The sequence below is a fragment of the Bombyx mandarina genome, chromosome 17 (genome assembly GCF_030267445.1).
Source record: "Bombyx mandarina strain Sakado chromosome 17, ASM3026744v2".
Taxonomy (NCBI): Eukaryota; Metazoa; Arthropoda; class Insecta; order Lepidoptera; family Bombycidae; genus Bombyx; species Bombyx mandarina.
The window spans coordinates 3,132,552-3,158,381 of record NC_143223.1 but is presented as its reverse complement, the minus strand read 5'-3'; the positions used below and the strand labels follow the sequence as shown (position 1 = coordinate 3,158,381).

Here is a 25,830-nt window from a genome sequence, read left to right as displayed (position 1 = left end):
ACAAATATTGAATGTTATGGGAACAATGCACACCAGCGCCATTTTGACAGTTGCCAACCCCATTGATTAGTCTCAAGTAAATCATCTTCATGTTTCATCAATATCATTTAGCTCCATATTTTTCATAAAAGAAAATTAAAGATTATGCTGTATGGTACGACACCTTCGCCTTTCTTGTAGTAAAAATGGAACTATTATTATTTATGATAAATGCATAGATAACACACAATGTAATATACACGACAGGAAAGGAACAGTGTGTTTTGATAGTGTCGTGTTTTTTAAATCAAAAGTTCATTAAAAACCTTTGAAATGTCGTCTTCGTTCTTCCTCAAAGGCAAATCTAGACAAGTTCAAAAAAGAAAAGGAGAAAAAATAAAAAATAAACCTGTGAAGAAATCGACACTTCCTAACCTAGAAAACGGACACGAATCGTCCGATAGTGACTTAGATTTAAAGAAATTTTCAGATGCAGAAGAATCTGAAAGTGATCATGAGACAGTGGAGGAAAAGAAATTAAGGTTAGCTAAAAAATACTTAGAGGAAATTGAGAAAGAAGAAGCTAAACGAGCCGAAGAAAAGGAGATCGATGATGCAGTCCAAAAACGTTTACAAAGAGATTATCTTGAACAGAGAGGGAAACTTAAATTGGAACTTGCTGATAGATATCAGGCACCTACTGACAGCGATGTCAAAGTCATACGAGCTAAAGAACATCGACTTACTCTCACATGTGTTTGTATCAGTAATGATAGTACCTTAGTATTTACAGGCAGTAAATGTAGCACGATTGTTAAATGGAGCATCAAAGAAAAGAGAAAAGTTGGTACATTAACATATAAAACCCACTCGAATTTCTTAAAAGGTGGCATTACTAGTTTAGCTATATCAACAGATTCAAAATATCTCGCATCATCCGACGAGTCGTCCAACATTCAAATTTGGGACCCAATAACCTTTAAGCATATACACACATTTAAAGGACACAAAGATTCTATCATAGGTCTAGTTTTTAGAAAGAATACACATGACATGTACTCTGCTAGTAAAGATCGCTCTGTAAAAATTTGGTCATTAGATGAAATGTCTTATGTGGAAACACTTTTTGGTCATCAAACTCCAATATCATCCATTGATGCATTGACAAGGGAGAGAGCAATAACATCTGGTGGCAGGGATAGTACAATTAGAATATGGAAAATAGTAGAGGAATCACAGCTAATATTCAATGGCCCTGTAGGTAGTCTTGATGAAGTGAAACTTTTGGATGAAGAACATTTTGTGTCTGGTAGTGATAATGGTTCCATTTGCCTATGGAGTGTCTTGAAGAAAAAACCATTATATATAGTCCCAGAGGCCCATGGCACTGAAAATGATGTTCCCAGGTGGATCACTAGCCTTGCAACTTTATTAAATTCAGATATTTTTGCATCTGGATCTTGGGACAATCAAATCAGACTGTGGAAAATTTATGACTCTTATAAGAAAGTGCAGCCTTTGTTCAGTATAGAAATAAACGGTTGTGTTAACTGTATGCAGTTTACTTGCGATGGTAATCAATTATATGTGGCAGTGGGACAAGAACACAAAGCTGGGAGGTGGTTTAAGTTGTCATCTGTCAAAAATGGTCTTGCAATTGTTAATTTTAAAATAAAATAAACTTAAATAAGCATCTAATTCTGTTTATTCTTCAAAACGTAACTATATTTATTATGTACCAGTTAACTTAATCAATATTGTCCTATACAACTCCCAAGTTTTTTTCCATGCGGTCCCAGTTTGAACTATAATGAGCTTCTCATAAATAAAAATATCTGTATAAACATTGTATCAAGTCTCACCATTAATAACAATATTTATTTTATTTATATTTAGTACTGGTGGTAGGACCTCTTGAGTCCTCACTGGTAGGTACCACCACCTTGCCTATTTCTGGTTTATGATTCTGTGACAGGTGGATTGCGGCATTTACATTGTAGATGTCTATGGGCTGTCTAATAAAAGCTGTCTTATTTTCTTACCTGCACACTTGACTGTAAATTTAAATTAGTTAATACATGTAACTGTTAGTACAGTAAATTTAAATTAAATAAAACATTGAAAGTAGATTATCACAGCAATTCTATATCACCAAAAGTTGAATATTTCCTTTGTGGTGTATAAGTTCTAATATTACTTCAGATTAGCTACAAAGTTTGTGTGTCACATTTATTATAAGAGAGCACATAAAAACACATCAATGTTTCAATAGCAATTTTGAGCCCATGCTATGTATAATAACCGGCAAACTTCTTGAGCATTTGTTGACGTAGTGGGGGTAAATTTGCGCATGGTACACTCACGTGCAAAAACATTACTTACTCTGCGTCATAATGCTATTAAATTATTAAAATCAACATATGTATTTATTTATATATTTATTAGAACATCAACAAAACATATAGGTTAGTAATTGTAGTAATTCAATCTTGGGGTAAAATAGATATTCCTTCTATTAAGTCAAAACTAGAGCTGTTGCCAGGTCTTGGTTCAGTTGAAGCGAAGCTGGTATTTGTAATTTTTTTTCGTTATCATAATCTTGACCATCATCATCATCACTGTTTTCATCACCCGAGTCGCTATCATCGTGATGAGTCGACATAGGGCTCATCGGCGTAGTTTACAACTCGGTCGATTCGGTCTTCTTTTTTGTCTATAATTAATTATTTTTTGAAGATATTCGATTCGTAGTAATCGAATGTTACTTTTTTCATTTACCAGGTTCCGATTATTTTCTGTTCTTTTTTTCCATCTGAAGCCTAGCTCTTTCATAATTCGTCGTAAGCTTCATTCCGAGCCATTAAAATTTATATCTTCTTTAAATTTTTCGAAGCCTTTCTACGGTACGGAGTTTCGCTGCTTGTTATGTAGTTATTATGATTACATCTTTTTATTACAGATTGAACGAAACTATCCATTCCGGTAACTTTCTTCTTCCCTGATCTTTTCTTACCCGGAGTCCGAAACACGGCGAGCAAGCCAGAGCCTTTAGCTTCGTTAATAATGCACCTAACAGTACTCACTGATGTTTTTGTTGCTTCCGAAGTCTGTTTTAATTTTTCCATATCATTCTTCCCCTGTTTTATAAAGAAGCAATATACGTCGTACACAAATTTTCTACCCTTTCTTTTAAGTACTACACCAGTTTGTCACGGCATAGTGTATGTTTTATAAAAAATCAACAAACACTCAACAAATAGCAATGGCAACAAAGTCCACAAGCAATTATAACAAATAACTTAACGATTAATAACGATAGACTTTCCACTGTACGCAAGCGTACTTTTGGGAGCAAGCGGAATGAGGGCGCGGTGCGGGACGCAAGGTTCGACTGATCTACCAATAACGCGCTCGATTCGATTTCCCCTGCCGTCGCGCCTCACCCTCACCACCAAAGTGATCTAAAATTCGGTTCTGCGCAGTCAAGGTCATTTGCTCAAGAAGTTTGCCGATTACTATAACTACATATCAATGATGTTCATCTGATTTTCGGTGTCTAAATAGTCAATTATTTTTTTAAATACAATTGAAATTTTACTTTTAATTAGTACCATGTAACCAGATTTCTTAATTGTCATGTCAATGCCAAAGTATTTTATTTTATTCATTATTCACATTTCCCAAAAATTTTTTTATTAAAACCTAACAAAAGAAAATATAGTGATGACATGGAAGTGTTTATTCTGTATATGGACAAACTGAATGTTGTTTAGAACAGTAAGCTTATTTTAATAATATTGCTAGTGGGATCCAAGTGATATAATGTGGTATAAAGTGATATAGTGATTATATGCTAGCTACCTAACTACCTAACTTATTACATATTAGTTAATTATATAAATTACACTATTAAAGCTATTACTTCCTTTATTTAATTATGGTAATCAATATGCTTCTTTAACAAATAGGTATTAACTGCATATAGAATCATGCACCTTATCCCACGATAGTGTTTGCTCCTCTGAGTTGTAAATATCCTGCTGTTATGTCCATTGGAAGGTTCCTGACTGTTGCAAACTCTTCAGCATTAGAAAAATAAAGTTTTGAGTGTCTATCCATATATGGTGCTGGTAATCCTGATATGTCTGAATATTTTTTAATAGGTTTGAATGTTGGCGGAGCATTTATTGAATAATCTGTAAACAAATTACAATAAATAAGTGTGTAAAGTATCATCGGCCTCAACGTAATTTTCTTGTTTTATTGTTTAAATTTTAGTGCTAACTTCTATCTTAATATAATTATTAACAATAAACTAAATTTAATCGGACCCTCAAGAAGGATTTGGATGAAGACAGGTAAGAGCCAAAGGAAAAAATAATAAATTTTCATACTAACATAAAACTGCTTCATTTGGCCATGGTAATGCACGATCGGCTGTTAAGATTTGTTTTAAAGATCTCCACATACGTTTTTTAGAACCACTTTTTACAATGAATTTGTTTTCTCTCTTGAAACAATAATATTTCTCTAATTCATTAGACATGTTAACAAGTGTATAATCTATGTTAACAATTTATAGCAACCCATAGATAATAGATTTTTTTCTTTTTTTATGGCCTGGTAACGAGACTTTTAAGCCATATAGATAATAGACTTATGGACTAATCTTTAAATACATACAGGCCGTTTTCCAATTACAGCACAAGAGCGCATTATGCGGCATAATGCTCAACTAAGCTTCAGCATAATTCGGCATTGTGCGTCACTGAGTCGCATTATGCTCTGTAATTAACCATTACTTAATGGTAGTTTTCCAATGGAAAACAGCTTTTAGATTTATCATGTAGACTACCTATTAGCTGACCCGATAGACGTTGAGCTGTCATAACTTTGAATCTTGTATTCGAATTGGTTGAAATAATCAAAATATATTAATCAAAACATATGTAGTGTTTTATATTATAATACTACGAGTATATTATGCAGTATTCTTCGTTTTATATATTATTATGGAGACAAGTTGAAAAAGTGACCACCTATAAACAGTAAGTTATTGTTGGAAAAGTCACCGAAATAGCTCTAGTGTGGGAAGTACAAATTATATTAATTTAAAGCATTTCTAGGCAGTGAAGTGAAGTGTGGTAGTTTATAGTGCTGTTTTTAAAATCCTTCCCCTTGCTAATATGGCGGCACCTTTATTGGCTCCGAAGTTTGTATGTGTAATAATCCCCGGTAACCGTACTCGTCGAACTCGAGAAAGAGGTCGACGTGCAACCTAACCCATGCATCAGCCCGCTGAGTTTCTCGCCGGATCTTCTCAGCGGGTCGCGATTCCGATCCGGTAGTAGATTCATTCGCGAAAGAATTGCTCTTGAGTTGTTAGGTCTCCTTCGGAGGCGCTCGGGCAGTTGTTAGCAAATCCCACCCCTCTTGGCTGAGCCTTTGCTCGCCCACCAGTCCTGGTGAAACTGGAAAGGCCTTCGGGCCACCAGTAAACTTTAAATCATAAAAAAAAAAAAAAAAATGTGTAATAATTTACACATGTGAAGTAACAGTTTTCGAATATTGAAATGTTTATTTAAATGTTTAAAGCAGATGATTGTCTTGTCTTCAGTGATGACGATGGACTTCTCATCTAGACACGGACACTGCAACATCTTAGGGTTTTATAAAATAAAATATTGTAATGGCGTAATAGTGTACAAAGTGTTTGCAATATATATTAACCATGAAGCAGAGTGGTTTTAAATAGCCCCTCAACTCCAGAACCCAGTCCCCTCAAATTTAAACGTCCAACAGGCTCCCTTTCAGCGGCTTTTTGTACACTTTTTTGCGGCAACTTTTTTAATACACTGAAATAGAGCTACTTATTTCTATCCTCCATAGTTCCATTTTCTGATACGTAGATAAATAAGTTTGTTGGTATGCCAACACGGGAACAGGCGATATACAACCATGTGAAAAAAAGAATTTTCATGTTTTATGCCACAAACACATGGCAACTAACCTCGAGATTTATTTATCGATATTGCAAATGCTATTCACACTGGAAATTGTAAACGCTTAAAGTCGAATGGCATGTCATTCGGAATCAAAAGAATCTGTGCAATTAAAAAGTCTTCACCTTTGTGCTTCCCTTTCGAACTTCATTCACGTTGTTCATTCGGATTAAATCGGGTGCAGTTACAAAGATGTGACTGGTTTATATTTCGCAACATAATTATTACCGATCGCATTGCAGTTAATTACTAATGAATAGATAATTCCAGGGAATTTAAGAATTCCGTTGGATATTTGATAATATTATCTTGGTTATGATGGCACGGAATCCATTCGAGGAGTGAAAGGCTATTTCATTTAAGCGACATTTTTGTAACTTTACAGGAGAGCCATTAAAAGTTTAAAATTTGGAAAAAAATCGTAATAAAAAAAAAAAGTTCAGCTATTTGAATTGAAGTTCAATTAAAAACATCGAGCTGTTGATGCTAATATCAAATAAATCGCACTTTTAATTACAAAGATAAATTTCTCGTATTAAGCAAAATGTTGCTTAAACCAAATAGCCTTTCACCCCTCGAATTAATTTGTATGTCATCAAGCCAGTTATCTCATTTTGAATTTGAAAATTAATTTCGTTGACATCATTTTTTGCAGCCGATACAAGTTGCTCGCTCAACTAAATATTATATTGTAATCTTGAGCAATGTTTAGGAAAACCTTATTAATAACTTCAGCCTTTGATTCATTAAAAAAAACCAACAAACTTTGATAGGCATACATATATTGTGGTTTCACAATATTTTACTGCTTGTTTTATTCTTTCATTGGAGAAACAAAGAATTTAGAAGGCTGAAGCTTTGTGGTGTATGAAAAGTGAATAGGAACTGAATCGAATAAATTTAAATAAGTTTCTCCTGTTTCTACTGAAATCGGGTTGCTACATAAATTGACCAAAAAAATTGGGCTTTGTAGTCTGTTCCCTATACCTGTCTAATGAAAGAATCAAACAACAAAAAACTATGCTTGGCAGCGTGACCAGATTTAGTAGATTTCTACTTTTTTGGTAGATTTTGAAGTACTGGCAACAGAATTTATTAAGCAAAAATTATTTGGTACATTTTAGTAGAATTCACGTTTTTCAGTACTCTAGAACGTTTTTGGTATATCGGACAAATTCGGGGTATTCCCCCTTTCATCGAATAAATTGTAACTATTTAAATTACAATCCATTCGATGAAGTATTTCATCAGAAAAATTGTATGTTTCTCAAACACAATTTTTCGTATTTTTTGTTTTAATAATTTGTCACATACAGAAAACTGCGCCAGCTTTGACATCATCAGCGTCTGAATGGGCTGAAATCATCCATTCTTCATTTTCTATATTCAAAAATTACAAATATTGTAGGACGAATAAACCATACCTTTTTTTTTGTAGGACATTGTTTTATTTGGACGAAAAACATATTAACCTATCACGTGATACCTTTGTTTGGACCAAGATGACATACCACGCAATTTGTAGGACAATGTGGGTGGTAAACTATGCAAATGTTAGCTAACGAATAAAAAAAAATCAGCTGGTTAGTAATTATTTTTCATGACCTTGCTTATGATACATGTTGGAGAGGGGGGACTCCCTAACAAAACCTTATATTTTGTAGGACAAATATTTTTTTTTTTTTAATTTAGTATTTTCTTGTTCTCTTTTGGTATAATTTAGTAGCTTTTAACCACCACAAGCAGTAGATTCGTCAAATGAAATCTGGTCACACTGAAGCTTGGACCCATGTGTGACTTTGGATTAGTTTAGATTGAAACCACGTTTTTCAAAAATTGATTATTAATAACCCATAATATAAATAGGCGCCAGTTTTTTAAGTCACCAAATATAAACAATTCTTCATTCCAAATATAAACAGGTCTTCTTCTAAAAAAATGCAGAAAGGTAAAAGGAAAAGTGATGAAGATGGTGTTAGTTCACCAAAAAAGAAAAAACTAAATAGTTCGCAAACAACAGTTCGCAAAGAACAAGATAGTAAAATTAAAAACATCAAAAACAAAACAAACCTGAAAGGTAAAAAAATTAATAAGGATGGAGTAAAAGGTTTCAAAAAATTTACTAAAAACGACAAAGGATCTAAATTTGTTAAAACAAAAGAAAAATCGAATTTTTCTAAAGATGAAGCAAACGGAGAAAAGCCAAAATGGGCTGAAATGAAAAAAGAGAAAAAACAACTAAGGACTGTCAGACGTAAAGCCAAAATAACAGCTGAAGTATTTGAGATTTCACATAAGGCCAAGTTGTTAGCAGCACAAATACAGAGGTATTTTTTTACTTGGTGATATCGAACTATCAAACTATTGTAATAGATATAATAAAAAACCAACTGTTACATAAAATAATTAAAGGTTATATTTCCTTGCATTTTAATTGTTTCAGAAAAGTTGTGAAATCTGACTTCAAAATAAACTCCTGTAAAGAATTGCACAATATGTTAAAGGGACAATACAAGTCTATTGCTCTCACTCATGATCTCAGTCGAGTTATTCAAGTTCTACTAAAACATAGCCCTGAAGACATTATAAATGAAATAACAAAAGAGCTTCTAGACATTATAGTACAGATGGGTCAATCTAAGTACGCGCATCATTCTGTTAAGCGAATACTGAAATATGGAACAGATTTCATTAGGCATGAGGTTTTGAAGAAGTTTTATGGACATGTCGTATCCCTGTCAACTCATGCTATTAGTGCACCTGTGTTGGATTATGCATATGGGGAGTTTGCCTCGAAAAAGGAAAAATGCCACATGCAACAAGAATTCTATGGAGAGATTTATAAGAATGTAAGTTGGTTTTTATGGGTATTTGAATTTGAAAAGAAAGTAGATACTAGTTGTTTCATTGACTAATTGATAAAAAACTTTAGTGGAGTGTATAATTGAATAATTACAATCTTATGGTAAATGTTATGCATTTCTATAAGACCTCTAAATATCATTTACAACATCAGTAATTTAAATACACTGCTTTCGATAACTTAGGATGCTTGTGTACTTAGGAAGCTAATGTTTATCGGTGCAGGTCTAAAACAAAATAAATGATTCTGATCAATAATTTCCTGTTAAATAAATTAGTCAATAATACACTAAAAAGATTTATGAGTGTCAAACAAGTTTTTGGTTATTTAGACAAAAGATGACAAGGTGAAGACACTCAGAGATGCATACAAAGACAGTCCAGAAATGAAATCGGCTATACTCCAGGCCTGTAAGGCCAACTTACAGAAGATATTAGACAAAAACCTACATGATGGAGAGTAAGTGTGAATTAGAGACATTTGTTTTAGTTTTAAGACTAGATGGCTAAGAAGCACAAGATGGTTCTTTATTTTTTTTGGAATATATTATAAGATTTGTTTATTTTTAGTTTTACACAGTAATTTTTGTGTCCTAATGTTGACAACACCTGCATTTAGAATTCTTTTGTTCTCAATTGTATAAAAATGAGTGTGGCCAATAAATTCGCTCATTCTGAAGTTGCACTTAATATTTGCAATAGAGGTCTAGTCTACACATACAATATAACACTTATATACTACAATAACTTTTATGTCAGTATTTTTTTAATTCCAGGCAGGTGAAGAAGCTCATATAGCCCCCTCAATCTTAAGTTGTTATCTGAACCCATAGACTTCACATTATGAATGCTGTCACCCACCCTGAGAAGTCAATGTATCTATCTATACTAATATTATAAAGAGGAAAGATTTGTTTGTTTGTTTGTTTCGAATAGGCTCCGAAACTACTGGACCGATTTGAAAAATTCTTTTTCCATTAGAAGCCGACATTGTCTCTGATGAACATAGGATACTTTTTTTAATTTTTTTTTATTTTTTTTTTGTTTCATGTGTGTTTTAATGTTTCCGAAGCGAAGCGAGGGCGGGTCGCTAGTCAATTATATAGTAATTACATATTTTTGGGATTTTAATTTTTATTTAACAATATTATTCATTCGTCATGGAGGTCATTCATGTTAACTGTGCATTTTACAAGAAATGGTACCGGTCTAGGGGATTTGTACATAGGTATAGTAGTAGCTTCACTAGATACTACTACACTAGGCATCTTATTGTTTAAACCATTATAACTTCAAATTAATTTATAGAAAAAATAGTTCAAAATTCTAACAGTAAATTGGTAGTTGCAAACACAAATACCACTACAGCCAATAATTTGCTTATTAATATATACCGAATATGTATACTTTAAAACTACTGAATTTAGGACACGTCTGCTATGACTATACATAATGAAAAACAGTCATCTTTCAAGGCCATCTAATGTACAGATAAAACTTTTATCCTAAATCAAATGAGAGTTAGTATTAAAAGTGTGACTTATTATAAAACATGATTTCAGATTGTTTCATTCTGTGTTATATGACTATATCTGTGAATGCAGCCAAGAAGATAGAGTAGATTTTATTTCTATTCTTAGCCCGCTGATTGTCCCACTCAGTAATTCTTTACCTGGTGTCAATGCTGCCAGTATGTGTGTTTGGCAAGGCACAAATAAAGACAAGAAAGTAAGTATACAAATTCGTGAATACACTCAATCTTAAGCTCATTCTCCTCTAATTTCGTCTTGCTTTGTCAGATAATGGGTTAAAATTTTTTATTTCCATCAAGATTTTTCTAATGAAACATTAAATTTAAAGATATAATATGTACCCTGTAAATTTTTAAAAACAATAAATAACAAACCTAATCAATTAATAGTTAAAAGGGATGTAAATTAAATTAAAATGGTAATTTATTAGTTTTTTATTAATTAATTTATTAGTTATTTATTATATTTATATTTATTTAGTTATTACACTAAAACAATATTTTAGATAAAAATTTAAATAACAAATATTTTAAATAAGGAATAAAGTAGATTATTTTAAATTTAATGTAATGTTTTGTAATAGTATCTAATTTGAGTAATAGTGATGTATTGGCATATATATGAAATTTTAGTCAAAATAAAATTTGTTCAGAATAATGTTAGATTTGTTTGTTTCATTGGTAAAAGCAGATTTTTTCTAATTTTATTTAGCTTAAAGCTAAAATTAGATTTTAAAGAACAATTTTTTTTCAGACAATTTTAAAAGTGGTCAAGGAACATGCTATTCCTTTAAGTAAACATAAGACTGGATACCGCCTTCTGATTGCTATTTTTGACTCTGTTGACGATACTGTTCTTGTCAAGAAGACTATTGTGTCCACTCTGGCTGCCAATATAAAAGATATTGCTAAGGACCACTGGGGTAATATGGTGAGTAATCTAGAATTTTCTTGAACATGGTAGAATATTAATTGGGATATAAATTGGAAGTCAGAAAGATCTTCACAGCTTAGAAACTTAGAAACTGTTGTTGATATTTTTTTTATTCATACATATTAAAAACCATTAAGTAATTACTGTCTTGACATATAAGACCTCAATTGCATTAAAATAAGGGATATTCCCCATTCTCCTCTTAAACTCCAGCACATGCACCAAATATCTTATAAGTATGTCTAAAAAATTAAAAGTTTTCTACTTTTAAAATACACACATACGCACAAAACCCCTTCATCACAAGTGACTAAAATATCTTCTGTATTATAAGCACAGAAAATGCAGAATTGCATGTATACTATCAGTTCTAAAACTGCAGACCACTATCTAGTAAAATAATGTAGCTATCATGTAACTATTATAGTTGGGAAATATTATTAGTTACAGGTGCATTACATAATTTAGCAGTATTAGGTTAGTATGTGTTTTTAATGCGCATGCTGTTTCAAAGCCTACTGCACAAAGTTCTATAAATAGGTTGCAGACACTTAAAACTATTTATAATTTTCAGGTAATTCACTGGTTAGTAAAACCAAAAGACACAGCTGCTTTTCATCCTAGTTTAATTAAGTTTTTGGAAGATGGTGCTAAGAGTGGAACATCGAAGAAAGACACAGAAATTCGTGTTTCGGAGCTTAGGGAAGCTATATTACCTGCTCTAAAGAAAGATATGGAAACAGATCCTAAATTCTGGCTTAGCAATAAATCTAATATGTTGTTGGCTGTTGCTGTATTGTCTATAGGTAAATATGTACATACTTATTTTTAAGTCTACAAAAAGGTAACAGTCAACTGCCCATAATCGTTATCAGTAAAACGCACGGTATATTCTTATTGAGAAATTTGAATTTACAGTTTAAAATTAGTAATGGTGAAAATGTTCAATAAATCACTTCTTTATTATCAAATACATGTTTTGTGAGCACACCCTAAATTTAAATCAATTTTGAATTGTATTTTTAATATTACATAAAAAATAATGAATAGAAAACAAAAAGAGATGGGCACGCCGTGGGGTACACTGAGTATGTGACTATTCACCCATTTAAAGTATTACAATTATTTTTCTAGAATCATCTAAAGAGATTCTGCATGCATTGGCAAAAGTGATCTGCGAGACTGACTGGCACATGCAGGTGGAAGGGAAGGACGATACCCTGGCGATTGAGGATGCTGGCATACACATGTGCTTAAAAAAACTAGCCAGTTTAGACAAAGAAAAATCGGCTGATACTCTTGGTGAAGCTATAAGTGAACATTTAAATGATGAAACTGTAAGTCATAGATTCTGAATTGTCGTATCCCGAAAATACTATAAAAACATATTGTAATTTATTATTATATGAGTCGACTATTATCAAAGCCGGCAATGTGACTTTTGGACAATTATTGGTAAATCAGAAAAACGAATTATTGACTTTGTATTCCATTGGCAGTCACAAAACTCTTCTGAACGACATCTTAGATAAATAACAGGTTAAGTATTAACCTTTATTTAATGCAGGTTTTGAACCGTATTCTTTGAAGGAGACGATTATATTCAAATCAATCTGTATTTACATATCAATATTTTTTTTTTGTCCAAATGCACAGATTGCCACCTTTGATAATAGATGACTCATATATCTTACTGACTTCTGTTACTACAAATAGACCAGAAACTAATGTCAATTATTTTTTAATATGCATAATTTTAATGTTGACAACCACTATTATTTTATTGTTTTCAGATTAAAGTGTGGATACGTACAAATAGGGGTTGCTTTTTCCTATTGAAATTGATAGAGAGTAATAGTGAAGAAGTAGCTAAGAAATTAAAGGCGAAATTAAAATCACATGTAAATATTTTGAAGCAACAATCATCGGAAGGTGCTAAATTATTGTTACAGAATGTACAGAATAAATAGTTTAAACTACTCATGACATTGTTTATAATTTAATTGTCTTAATTAAATTTTGATTTGTTTTAAAAGTATAGTAGTTTGGTAATTTTCTTCTTCACAAATTGCACCACAAATTTGGTGAATGTTGATAACCTGCCTAGCCTAGCCTAGAAGCCTAACTTGAGTTTCCAAGCAAAAAAACAAAAGCTCTAAAATTTATTGATTTATTTCCTAATGTATCTAATTTAATATTTAAAACATGTAAAGTTTATAAAAATAATTAGTGACTATTTTTTTCTACATAAATATTGCCCTTATCAAACATCATGTATCAAAAACATTTTATGTTTCTATAAAGGTCGTACAACTTTATACAGTTTATACCTATTTACAGTATTGACTCAAGTCAAGATCTACTTTCTTTAAAAAAAAAAAGTGATTTCACAACTGCAAAATAAAGTCTATTTTAATCAATCACAGTATGGTCATAATCTAAGCTGTCAGTTCTCAGTCAGCTTCTGAAGCATTGTGTTATGATCTGTGTGTCTCTTTATCAAATAAACCCAAACATTACATTATCATTCAGTTCAATCATAGAATTAAACAATGTCCACTGGACTTATATGTTACTATTGTATATTTATTAAACTGTGTTTTATATTAAATATCAAAATCTAATTAGTAAGAATGCATATTCAATTACAACCTCAGCAGTGTACTGAACGTGTATTATCTATTCACCCACTAATGCTTCCATACTAGGAAAAGTAATTATCAGCACCAGACTCGACCATAAGGCTCGGTAGGAAGCTTGAACACTTTGAACACATTGTCAAGGCAAATAAATAAATAGATAAATATTTTATAGTAGATATATGAAATGGGGGAAAAGTGTGTTGACTGGCTACAGACAGATAAATTCAGGGATGCCTGTTTCCAAGGCTATCCACGCTGCTGAAGATTGAGCTAGCTGGCGAACTCGTCAACATAAACGTTATGAACCTCAGCATTGGGCTCAACGAATTATGGAGAAGAATTCATATAAAAATTATTGTGTTTACACACCTAGGTTACACCTAGTTTTTTTTTTGTTTGGTTACAAGTTTTTTTTTAGCTTTTAAGGATATGGTTCTTTCTCAAATCTCATCACTATTTCATTCTATGATTTTAAAAAACATTTACCTATTTATGTACAGGACAAAAGTCACATACTCTGACTGGTAAGAAATTAAATGAATGTTACGATTCAATCCATATTTTTTTTATGGGGCTATTTTCAGCCTCCTTTATGATCTCCAATGATTTGCTTAGAATATCTGTTTGAATTGCGTCCATTGTTCTGAAATATAAAAGTATTATGCATAGGTAATTGAGTCACTTAAATAGATGAATAAAACTTTACCTAGATAATTAATACAGTGGAAGGTCGTAGTGGTCTAAAGGCTAGGAGGTCTAAAAACTATGGATGTACTTGTGTCGAAAGATGCCATTCTGGCAGTATTCAATTCTCTCAGATAGTTAACAAATTGTGGATTGAAATACATACTTAACTCATTCTCATGATTTCCATGATGTAGGTAATGAAAATCAAACTGGCAGGGATATCATTTGTGCGATTACTTAACAATGGAACAGATAAGTCTCAAGGAGTGTGGCAACATTCACATTGTGATGTCTATGGGCTCCAATAAACACATAACAACAGGTGAGCCGTGAGCTCATACACTTAAACGTTAACCATCTTATATCTGAAATTTATATGATAAAGTGATGAAAACTTTAACTTTTTGTATGCCTTTGAAATGATCAGTGATCCTAATGTGTTTTATTCAAAACATTCCAGCACGTACCTGTTAGCATCCAGGACATCCCAATTCGGTTCTATCAATTTAGAATAAATATTCCACACTTTCTTTTGGAAATCTACCACTTCATATCTGCAAGAAATGAAATAACAGTTAAAATTTCGTAAAAAAGTAGGTATGGAGCCAAATGCAATTTTTAAAACTCTCCATACGCTTGGTATTAGTAAAATGTTTGTGTACCGGGCTATTAATAGGTGCAATGAGACCTCCTCTGTTTGTGACAGAAAAAGATCTGGCCGTCCACGTAGTGATCGTACGAAAAAGGTGGTCAAAGCAGTAAGGGAACGAATTCGAAGAAATCCTGTCCGAAAGCAAAAGATTTTATCTCGGGAGATGAAGATAGCACCTAGAACCATGTCGCGTACCTATTTTAAAAGATGACTTAGGACTTGCAGCCTATAAGAGACGTACTGGTCATTTCTTAACTGATAATTTAAAAGAGAATAGGGTGGTAAAATCGAAACAACTACTGAAGCGGTACGCAAAGGGAGGTCATAGAAAAAATTTGTTTACAGATGAGAAAATTTTTACAATTGAGCAACATTTTAACAAACAAAATGACCGTATTTATGCTCAAAGCTCTAAGGAAGCTTCCCAATTAGTCGACAGAGTGCAACGTGGGCACTATCCGACTTCAGTGATGGTTTGGTGGGGTATTAGCTATGAAGGAATGACAGCCATACTTTTGTGAAAAAAGTATCAAAACATTGGCACAAGTGTATCAAGATACCATTCTTGAGAAGGTAGTGAAGCCCCTTAACAACACCATGTTCAATAATTAAGAATGGTCCTTCCAGCAAGACTCGGCGCCAAGTCATAAAGCTTGGTCTACGCAGTCTTGGTTGGAAAGGAACTTTTCGGACTTCATCAGAGCTGAAGACTGGCCGTCGTCTAGTTCCGATTTTAATCCGCTGGATTATGATTTATGGTCAGTTTTAGAGAGTACGGCTTGCTCTAAGCGCCACGATAATTTGGAGTCCCTAAAACAATCCGTATGATTGGCAGTGAAAAATTTTCCCATGGAAAGAGTGCATGCTTCTATTGATAACTGGCCTCAACGTTTAAAGGACTGTATTGTAGCCAATGGAGACCACTTTGAATAAGCTTTTTATACTATAAATTGTTTTATATTTATGTATTAAACTAACACACTGTAAAGTAATAAATGTTATTTGCAATAGAATTTTTTTTTCCTTTGTCTCAGTATTTATGGCAAGACTAGGTACATATGGCTTACCTTTCGTTCCCAAAACCATTCCTTTTCAAAACTGCTTCAAGAGGCATGGTTAGAAAGAAAACTTTGTCTGGCTGTGGCAAACCAGCATCTGGAGACTTGCACCAGTTCAGATCTAAACCTAAAATGCAATAAATCATTCATGTTTTACAGCTGCAGCATTTCTCAAGACTATATTATTAATATATATAGTCAAATATGGAGGAATAGCTAAAACTTTTAAAGAGCTGTATCATCCATACTCAATACTGAATGTAAATAAGTGCAAAAAATATGTTTGTTACACTTTAATATCTCAACTAATCAATTGATTATAATACAATTTTGCATACATGTTGTCTGGGGTTCTTTTTCTAGTTTAACGTACGAGAAATCACAAACAAAAAGTAGTTGCTTAAATTTTGGGGTAAAATGAAGCTGATCAGGTTAAATTAAGTGTTAAGATTGTAAATGGCTTCAATGTTGTAATATAAATGAGAAGTCCCAATGCCAATACATGCTATACAGTTTTATTTTTGATGAAATTTTAAAAAGAATACCCTGACAATTCTAGTCATAGAAGTAGTTTGTAATCTTATGAAGTTACTGAATAATGGCATTTTGATTAGAGTTCTATGATTATCAAGAATGATTGCAAATGTACAATAGTGATAATGTATTTCATTGAACTTGGATAGAATACAACAAGCAGAGTATTATACGATGCAATCACTTTCATATAGGATGTAGTATAGTATAGTGATGTGTTATTTACCTGATTTTTTAAACCATTTTTTTACCTTTAGAATACATTTGATTTTCAAGTCACCAATAAAATATTTGTTATATATTTCATTTTATTAAAAGTTAATATTGATTTTACATTTACTAAATATAATTTCCATTTTAATTACCTTTTGCTGCTGAAAAGGCTACACCTGAGTAACAATATCTATCAAGCACTATTGTTGTGCCTCCTTCTAAAGTTTTCATTATGTTTTGGGCTCGCTCCCAGCGGTTCGCAGAAAATAGTAGATGGATAGCTTCATCTGATAATTCATTCTAAAATGTGTTCAAATTTGAATTATCATAAGTTATAAACAGACTGCTATTTCAACAATAGACCTGAGTCTTAATTCCTAGATTATGATATTTACACAATCTGACTATAAAATTGCATGTTACAGCATTAATGAATTCACAAAGTTTTCTGTAATATACTGAAACCAAATAAAATCAAAAAGGTTGAAATTGTGGATTATCTGAGCTCTGTAAATAATTTCATGAAATAGTTTTTACAGACATTGGTCCATCGAGTTTTAAATAATTATTGCTACATTCATATTGGTCAATAGTATAACAGTGTAAATATGATCACTTTATGCTATCAGGTTAAAGTGTTAATTTTATTGTCCTTATGTTCATAGATAGGTTCCAGATTGTTACTACTGGTCTGAGAACAGCCTATTCCTGCGATTATGAAAAGCAGATTAGCTGCTACTGTATATTGTACATTACAAACCTTACCTTTGAAGATAGATAATTATTTATGACTTTTCCAATTTCTGTCTCACGGGCAGGAAAATTTCTGTATTCGGCTTCAATGTTGTGCTTTTTCAAGCTTTCAACTGGAAAGTCATAATTTAAGTAACAGATTACCAAGCTGAGTTTTCATTTTTCTTAAACATACAGCCCTCTGAGCAATTTCTTAAATGTTATGCTATTTATTTTCCGTCACTTGTTTCTTACCTAATATTTTCCCTTGTGTCGACTTCCCTGTTCTATCGATACCTTCAATAACTATTAAAGCACCTCGTTTCATAATAATAGTTTTACACTTCTACTGTGGATGTCGCTTGATAATTTGATATGTTTATTTTCTAAGCCTTAAGCCGCGCTGAAAAGGTCTATATTAAACCCTAACTTAGATGTTTTAGTAACCGTACGGTATGTAACATAGATTATACACTTAATATATTCGAGGTATGTAATAACAATTTATTCATGAAATAAAAATATCTAGGGGGTTTATTAGGCTAAGAAAATACCGGCAATTTTTTTAAGGGATTTTATGACCTAGTAACTAAGACCTTTAAGTCATGTCCTATTTTAATATATTTTTTAATTTTATGAAAAATTATATTAAAGAGTGAAATGAAATGAAATGAAAATCATTAATTTGGGACATTAATCAACTGGGATGAAATTAAATAAAATGAGATATGGGATGAAATATATAGTATTAGTAAAATGGTGGTAATTTACTGCGATTTTTTCAGTGGACTTTTTGGAGGATCCCGAGAAGTTACGTCCAGCGGCTTTGTTTCATTTTCCCACAATTGTGCACTTTCACAGATATTAAACAGTTAATAAACCACCGTTATTACACATTTAAATCCGAAGAAACACTAAATAGACAAAATAAAACAAAATCACACAACATTAGAAATTCTACTCCTCGCGTTCCCGCCAAAAAGTCACCGGTCACCGGCAAAATATAGCAATAGCCATAGATGATACACTTTTATTTTGGCTCCGACACGGTTATTGCATTAAAATAACAAGTGTCAAGTAATAACATTTTTATAATTCGCCGTTTTAACTTTTTATAGTTTATGAACAATAAAAACGAAGGAAACTGTCCATGTTGACCATTATTAATATCAGTGTAAGTATGAATTAAATTAGGAGCGTGGGACGGTATAGATAAATGAAGTTAAGAAAGTAATTTGATTAATGTAGTAATTAACTCTGCAAATGATAATATATAGTGAAATGAAATAGAGTTGATTAATATTATGAAACATGGCATGAAATGAGATGAAATGATATGGGATTAAATATTCTCAGTAAAATTGTGGTCATTTACTGAGACTTTCTCAGTGGACTTTTTGGAGGATCCCGAGAAGTTACGTCCAGCAGCTGAAGCAACTTTCAGTAAAGTACAGTAAACTTTCAGCATATAAACGCTTAAGATGTTTTTTTATTTCTTCATTTAACTCCATTTCATTCTATTTCGTTCCATTTTACCTATAACAAAACCAACTAAAGAGCTACGGCTTTAAGTACAAAAGACTTCATTATAATTCCCTTTGCGTGTAACGGGCGAATAAAACAGAAAAGTCTTAAGCACACCTGTCCCATTTCAAATTTCTTCAATGCATAGACAATACACTTGCTACAGTTGGGACCTATCACCTATCAAAGATTGAGTTGATAAAAAGTAAACTACGTATCAGCACGATTTGAATGTTCTTTGTTTATTTATATATTTTATTTATTTGATTCTATGTAGAATCGTTTTAAATCATGAAGAAAGGTTATAAAGTGACTGATGTTAAACGAGAAAAGAAAATTGGCGTGGCAGCTGAAAGTTTACACGAGTTGATCGAGAAATCACACAAAAAATTAGAAGTAAGTTAAAAATGCTCAAAACTCTGTTTAATTAATAAAACAAATGTTTCCAATGAATTATGTTACTGGTTTCAAATGCAGTTTCAGTCATGATTTCTCTGTCCTTGAATTCATAACTAGGTCACGGGCATGGCCTTGGCATATATACTTGGAGCCTTGACCTAATTCCGCTTCTTGTGCTTTCAGTTCAATGTCAGCTGCGGAGAATGTAATTTATACGTGGCTGAAGATGGGACGCTAGTTGACAATGATGAGTACCTAGCCACTCTGCCACCACAAACCGTCTTCATTTTGCTAAAGGGTTCAGAAAAGATGATAACAGGTATGCTTTTTTATACGAGATTTCATTGCATGTTAATTCAAAGGTTAAAATTTTTCTCTTTTCCATTTTCCGATAATAATAAAGCTGCAGGGTCTTAATTAAATTTGTTTTCTGTAATTTTTCTGTAGTAGCTGAATCCTTGCCCACTTTTCCTTATTATCCTCCTATTTATTTACCATTTATCCATTGATACCCATCTTAAGAATAAGCAGCGGTATGTAATTTTTTTATTATATCATATAATTTCCTGATTTTTTATAGTAAATAGTGTCAAGGAAAAGGTGTCTAAATGGGAACTAGAAATTAATAAGTTTTTCATTATTTAAATAATATATACTTGTAATAATTCTATGATAAACCACCATTAAATTAGTAAAGGGATTTGGAATTTTATTAATCAATTACCTTTTCAAATATCCAATAAAAGAGTTTACATTAAAACATTATTTTTTAATGTAATTGATTTTTAATTGTATTGGTATTCTCGCTTTTTTTTTTTTCCTACCTAAGCTGAGAGCCTTGAGAGGCTATTTCAGCGTAGCCCTAACTTTTGTAGATGAGCTCACGGGGCTCAAACCTGATGACGTTGCCAACATGAACCCTAGCAAGAGCCGTGCTTCGCAGAATCTACCACCGGATCGGAAACGCGACCCACTGAGAAGATCCGACGAGAAACTCAGTGGGCTGTGTCTGAGAGTTAATTTACTCGTCGAGCTCTTCGTCGCAAGCGACGGGTTCGAGCGGAACGGTGACCGGTGCTTGAAGTACCTAGAAGCACCATTAGTGGATCGGGAGGATCCGAGATGACGTGTTTTGGGCGACGTAGACTGCTTTCCATTCTGTCCGCAGGATCGGGAATGTAGTTACCAGCGGCCACGATGAGAGGGTTCTCGTGTCGTGCCGCTTTATCGAAGTGGCGCATCGACGCCGACTGTAGATACTTACTGATGGACTCTAAGTCCAGGTCGTCATGAAGGTCGACGTTCCTGACGAACCACGGGGCTCCGACGGCTATCCTGCAAAAACGGGATTGAATAATTTGGAATGATTTTAAGTGAGTGCGGGCCGCGTGAGCGAACACTACACTTGCATAGGTCATGACGGGGCGTATGCAAGTTTTGTAGAGTGTCACCTTATTTCTAAGGGACATTTTACTTCGCCTACATATCATCGGGTAGAGACGTCCTAGAATGAAGGCGGCACGGTCGCGTACCGTCTTGATGTGAGGGCGGAATGTCATCCTACTGTCGAGGGTGACGCCTAAATATTTGACCTTCGGGGCCCACGGTATGGGCTGGTCGAACATCGTGATTGGGCGAATGGTGGGGGCGGAGGTGTTGACGCGCCTAGTCAGGAGGGGGATGCTCAGCGTGGTGTTCGGAGGGCGACCCCTTTTGAAGAGCACCGCTGTGCTTTTCGTGGGGTTGATGTCGATATATTCTCGCAAATACAATGAAGTCTCAAACCTTATGCCGCACTGTACAGTCAGCAAATGTATTCTCGTTAAGCTGTCTGGTAATTATTAGATATGAGCTTGAATACCTGTTAAAAACATCACAAATTTTTTACCTAGAATATAAAAATTTATCTGAGTTGTTTATTTTAAAGGTATAATGTATTTTTTTATTGTAGATTTTGATTATTATTACAATATGATCCTGTCAACTAAGAAAGAGTACATAGATACAGGAGCAGCAGCCAAGCAGTTTTTATCGACAAACATCAAAGAGAAGTTCAAAGTCTTTCAAAAGTACATTGCAGCTGCTGACGATGCTAGAATAGAGCTCAGCGAGAGAACACAAGATCCAGCTTGGTTTGAAGGTATAATGAAGATTTCCTTATACTTCATTTATTAACCTTAGGTCACAAAACATGATTCAGTAACATAACCTTTCCCATGTGTTAAAGGAAAAATGACGTGTTAGTAACCTGCAGTTGACACTTATATTTCAATTAAATTATTTGTGTGGTTGGCTGAGCTTAATGATGAGAAATTGCACCCTTGAAAGATTAGGTTATGAGTATGATGAATGAATAAGCACATATTTTACTATAAAAATTGAAACATGCTTGCAGGATTTGAACACTGGTATAGTCGCATTTATTGGTACGAGTACACGAAGCGTCTTATCCTTTAGGTCACGTCGAAGTCTTGCTTGTTTCGTTGAGTGAAAATTAAATTTCAATATTTGTCATGAAGCAAAATACATAATAAAATATCTATATTATTTTCCTTTGTAAAACTTCATCCTTACTGATTCGCCTGTTATCAATGCAGGAACAAATGACAAATGTACAATATTTTATTCAAATCTTCAATCTTGTTCTTAGAATAAGTTTCACTTAAACTTAAATTTAACATTTCAGGTCTAGAACCCTCTGAGAAAACAAAAGAGCAATCAATGTCTAAACGGGTCAAAGAACGAATGCGTGGCTACTATTACAAGACGAAATCAGCACTGCAGTCTTCCGAAACATATGTGCAATCCCGCAACGGACGCGGTAAGAAAATTATCGATCAGTTTTTGTTAGATCTGCGCAAACTACTTGAATCGAACAAGTATAACGAGGGCTATTTCAATCGTAAAGCAGACAAAAGCGTCCGACTGTGCAATGCGACTGGTCTCTTTGAATGCGGTGGCTTATGGAACAATAACAAATGTGCCTATGAAGGTGACCACATTATCAACCCATACCGGAGCCGCGAGGAACGAATCATATTCCAAACTTGGAATTTGGATCACAAAATTGAACTCTCCCGTTCAATAATACCTAAAATTCTGGAAACCATAGAAGTTTTTTATAAGGGTGATTTTAAATGTACAGTGTGCGACAAATACTCTAAACCGGGTGGCATTGATACAGATAGGTATTATCTGCAAATCTTTACAAAAAACAACCTCAAACTGGTTCACATTGTATGTCATCATAAGGGCAGGCACAATGCTGCCTCTGACGTTTACACTGTCTGCAACAACTGTAGCAGACATACAATTGAATATATATGAATATTATGAATATTTACAAATTATAGGTCTCTATTTTTCTGCTGTAGGTATATATGCTATTAGGACATCCTGTAATGGGGGAATAATGTGAACTGATCTGAGATTATTTTTAATTATTTACTTAAAATGTTTACCAAAGATATGACATATTTCCATTGTCCTGGATTAGATGGAATACTATTTTTGATTGATTTATCAAGTATGTGAGCTTATTCTGAAATTTCTATTAATGAAATTTTTTGAAGAATTAATATTTCTAAATATTGCCGATAGCCAAAAGTAAGATGACACAAAAATTATGAAACAATTTTATTAAATTCAAAATAAAATAATTGAGTTAATTCTGAATGAATTTTTGTTAAATGAATTGTAGTTTATGGATATTAATAGAGATAAAGCCTTTTGAATGTAGTGATTATTTACATATTAAAATATTGTTATTGTTTCATAGCATAGTTTTTTCTATTCCTTAATATTTATATCCTTTCCCTTTATACTATATTTATTAAGGACAACATGTTTTGTGACGTTATAATCATTGTCTAACTTAAGCGGTTTTTATTTCATAAATTTCAATGAATATGAAAATGTTCACATAAAATAGTTTCTTGTAATATTAGGTCTTTACCTACGAAATTGCCGTTTTTAGTATACACAGAAAGTTCCACTTATTTTTTATTTATATCAATCAGAAGATGCACTCTTGGTATCGATGTATCTCTGCAAGCACGGTTGGTATTTTTCAATGCCCTTCATGAAGAAGTCAGGTGTGTGGGAGCCAATAACTACTCTTTAAAGGCACTGTGATGCCTTTCGGACACTTAATTTTCCCTGCCCACGAGATGTTCAAACTTTGCATAAAGTAGAAATCTGTCGGCGCAAGGTCTAGTGAGTACGGAGGAGGACGCACAACATCCAACCCTAGACACAGCAACTAAGCAAGCTGACTGAACATTCGTGAGATTCTCGATCATTATGTCCAGTTCTTCGCAGTACACATCCGGCACTAGACCACCAAACAGTGACCATGACTTTTTTGGTGTCAGTTTTCATTTGCGGCATTGCCTAAGTACTGGATCAAAGTCTAACCAACATGATAACTATTTACGATTATCAAAAAGAATTCATTTATCACCGCAAGTGACCATGCTGTTAAAAAAAAAAAAATCTTCGTTTCTGTCTGTTAAGCATTGCACGGCATACCTTAACGCGTTCGTCGCGTCGCTGGCAATCACCAAGTTTGTGCGGAAACAACTATGTTTTCTTACCTTGCCAAATTAGTTGCAAATGGACTAATATTGTTTAGATGCTAATGTTTTTTTTTTTATTGCTTAGATGGGTGGACGAGCTCACAGCCCACCTGGTGTTAAGTGGTTACTGGAGCCCATAGACATCCACAACGTAAATGTGCCACCCACCTTGAGATATAATTACTAAGGTCTCAAGTATACTTATAACGGCTGCCCCATTCTTCAAACCGAAACGCATTTCTGCTTCACGGCAGAAATAGGCAGGGTGGTAGTACCCACCTGCGCAGACTCACAAGAGGTCCTACCACCAGTAATTACACGCAAATCATAATTTTGCGGGTTTGATTTTTATTACACGATGTTACTTATTCCTTCACCGTGGAAGTAAATCGTGAACATCTGTTGTGTACGTATTTCATTAGAAAAATTAGTACCCGCCTGAGATTTGAACGCCGGTGCATCGCTCAACACGACTGCACCGGACGTCTTATCCGTTAGGCCACGACGACTTCGAACGTAATGTTGAAATTGCTGCTAACTCTGCGGTAGGTTGAGTATCGTCAGCTTCCACTATCGCCTTTAATTCATCATTGTTAACTCTAGTTTTCCGATGAACACGTGGTTCATGTACTAGAACTAAATCTCCATGTACGAAGCGTTCAAACCAATAACGAATCGTGCGTTAATTCGTAGTGCTCATTCCGTACACGTCATTAAATGTTGTGAACCGTTTGTTCGGCATTACTACCGCGACGGAACTCGTTTTTTTATCAAACCCTAAGCAATATACAAATGATTGAATTCGAAAATAGAATTTCATATTTTTTAAATAAAATTCATTGGAATTGAGAATTTATTGGCAGCCATACTTAAATTAAATTTCATATGTCCAGTAACGGCAACTTCATAAGTAAAGACCTATTATTTAGCCCGCTTTTAGCTGCCCTACGATCTGGTTAGTTGTCCGACAACAAACGGATATTGCGGCAACAATCGAGAGAATTGGAGTAAAATTCGAAAAATGACAACCCATCGCCGTTAATGCAGGTGATTTCCCTCGATTCCAGAGATATCGTTAATTTCTGGCCCGTGCGTTCGATGATTGACAACCCCACTGGTATCTCTTACGCTACCGTTGGTAATAGAATCGAGGGTATTCGTTTTGTAATGCGTGGACACTAGTCAGTATTGTTTTGAAAAGCAAAGGCAATAGATTGTCAAGCCAGCCAATACCCACGTTCCATTTTTTAAAATATATACTCGTATGTTCCATTTAGTAAAATACAATTCAGAATAGTTTATTAAAAGCTAAATTAAACATAAAATTAAAACAGGGTTCGTAATGTGCAACACAAACTTAATCTACATATTTTCATTTTTTAAATTGTATATTATTAGAAATATATTTACACCGTGTGTAATTATATTCAAATTGTTTTAAATTTAAATCGATACGATCTCATAGCATTTAAGTTTAAAAGTTAAAAGTTTTAATTTAACCTCA

General features: G+C 33.4%; 5 protein-coding genes across 5 annotated transcripts; 3 read left to right on the top strand and 2 right to left on the bottom strand.

Moving 5' to 3' along the window:
- The first annotated feature begins 88 nt into the window (after window positions 1-88).
- Window positions 89-1,677, top strand: U3-55K (U3 small nuclear riboprotein factor 55K). Its single transcript, XM_028188157.2, has one exon. The coding sequence runs from the start codon at window positions 313-315 to the stop codon at window positions 1,657-1,659; it is 1,347 nt and encodes a 448-aa protein (XP_028043958.2). The 5' UTR covers window positions 89-312; the 3' UTR covers window positions 1,660-1,677.
- On the bottom strand, window positions 1,667-4,541 carry LOC114253322 (INO80 complex subunit C). Its single transcript, XM_028188158.2, has 2 exons — window positions 4,378-4,541; window positions 1,667-4,175 (listed from the first exon to the last, which is right to left on the bottom strand). The coding sequence occupies exons 1-2, from the start codon at window positions 4,523-4,525 to the stop codon at window positions 3,976-3,978; spliced, it is 348 nt and encodes a 115-aa protein (XP_028043959.1). The 5' UTR covers window positions 4,526-4,541; the 3' UTR covers window positions 1,667-3,975.
- A 3,193-nt stretch (window positions 4,542-7,734) lies between these two features.
- On the top strand, window positions 7,735-13,343 carry peng (Pumilio and CPL domain-containing protein penguin). The gene is made up of 8 exons (XM_028188075.2): window positions 7,735-8,308; window positions 8,425-8,830; window positions 9,176-9,303; window positions 10,406-10,571; window positions 11,129-11,305; window positions 11,883-12,114; window positions 12,443-12,645; window positions 13,102-13,343. Exons 1-8 carry the CDS (start codon window positions 7,920-7,922, stop codon window positions 13,276-13,278), a joined length of 1,878 nt encoding a protein of 625 aa, XP_028043876.2. The 5' UTR covers window positions 7,735-7,919; the 3' UTR covers window positions 13,279-13,343.
- LOC114253271 (uncharacterized) lies at window positions 11,403-18,413 on the bottom strand. Its single transcript, XM_028188076.2, has 6 exons — window positions 18,082-18,413; window positions 17,860-17,960; window positions 17,247-17,394; window positions 16,357-16,474; window positions 15,105-15,191; window positions 11,403-14,593 (listed from the first exon to the last, which is right to left on the bottom strand). The coding sequence occupies exons 1-6, from the start codon at window positions 18,152-18,154 to the stop codon at window positions 14,494-14,496; spliced, it is 627 nt and encodes a 208-aa protein (XP_028043877.2). The 5' UTR covers window positions 18,155-18,413; the 3' UTR covers window positions 11,403-14,493.
- Window positions 18,414-19,476: 1,063 nt separating this feature from the next.
- On the top strand, window positions 19,477-23,524 carry Drep4 (DNA fragmentation factor-related protein 4). The gene is made up of 4 exons (XM_028188104.2): window positions 19,477-19,746; window positions 19,933-20,068; window positions 21,701-21,889; window positions 22,436-23,524. Exons 1-4 carry the CDS (start codon window positions 19,642-19,644, stop codon window positions 23,074-23,076), a joined length of 1,071 nt encoding a protein of 356 aa, XP_028043905.2. The 5' UTR covers window positions 19,477-19,641; the 3' UTR covers window positions 23,077-23,524.
- Window positions 23,525-25,830: the final 2,306 nt, after the last annotated feature.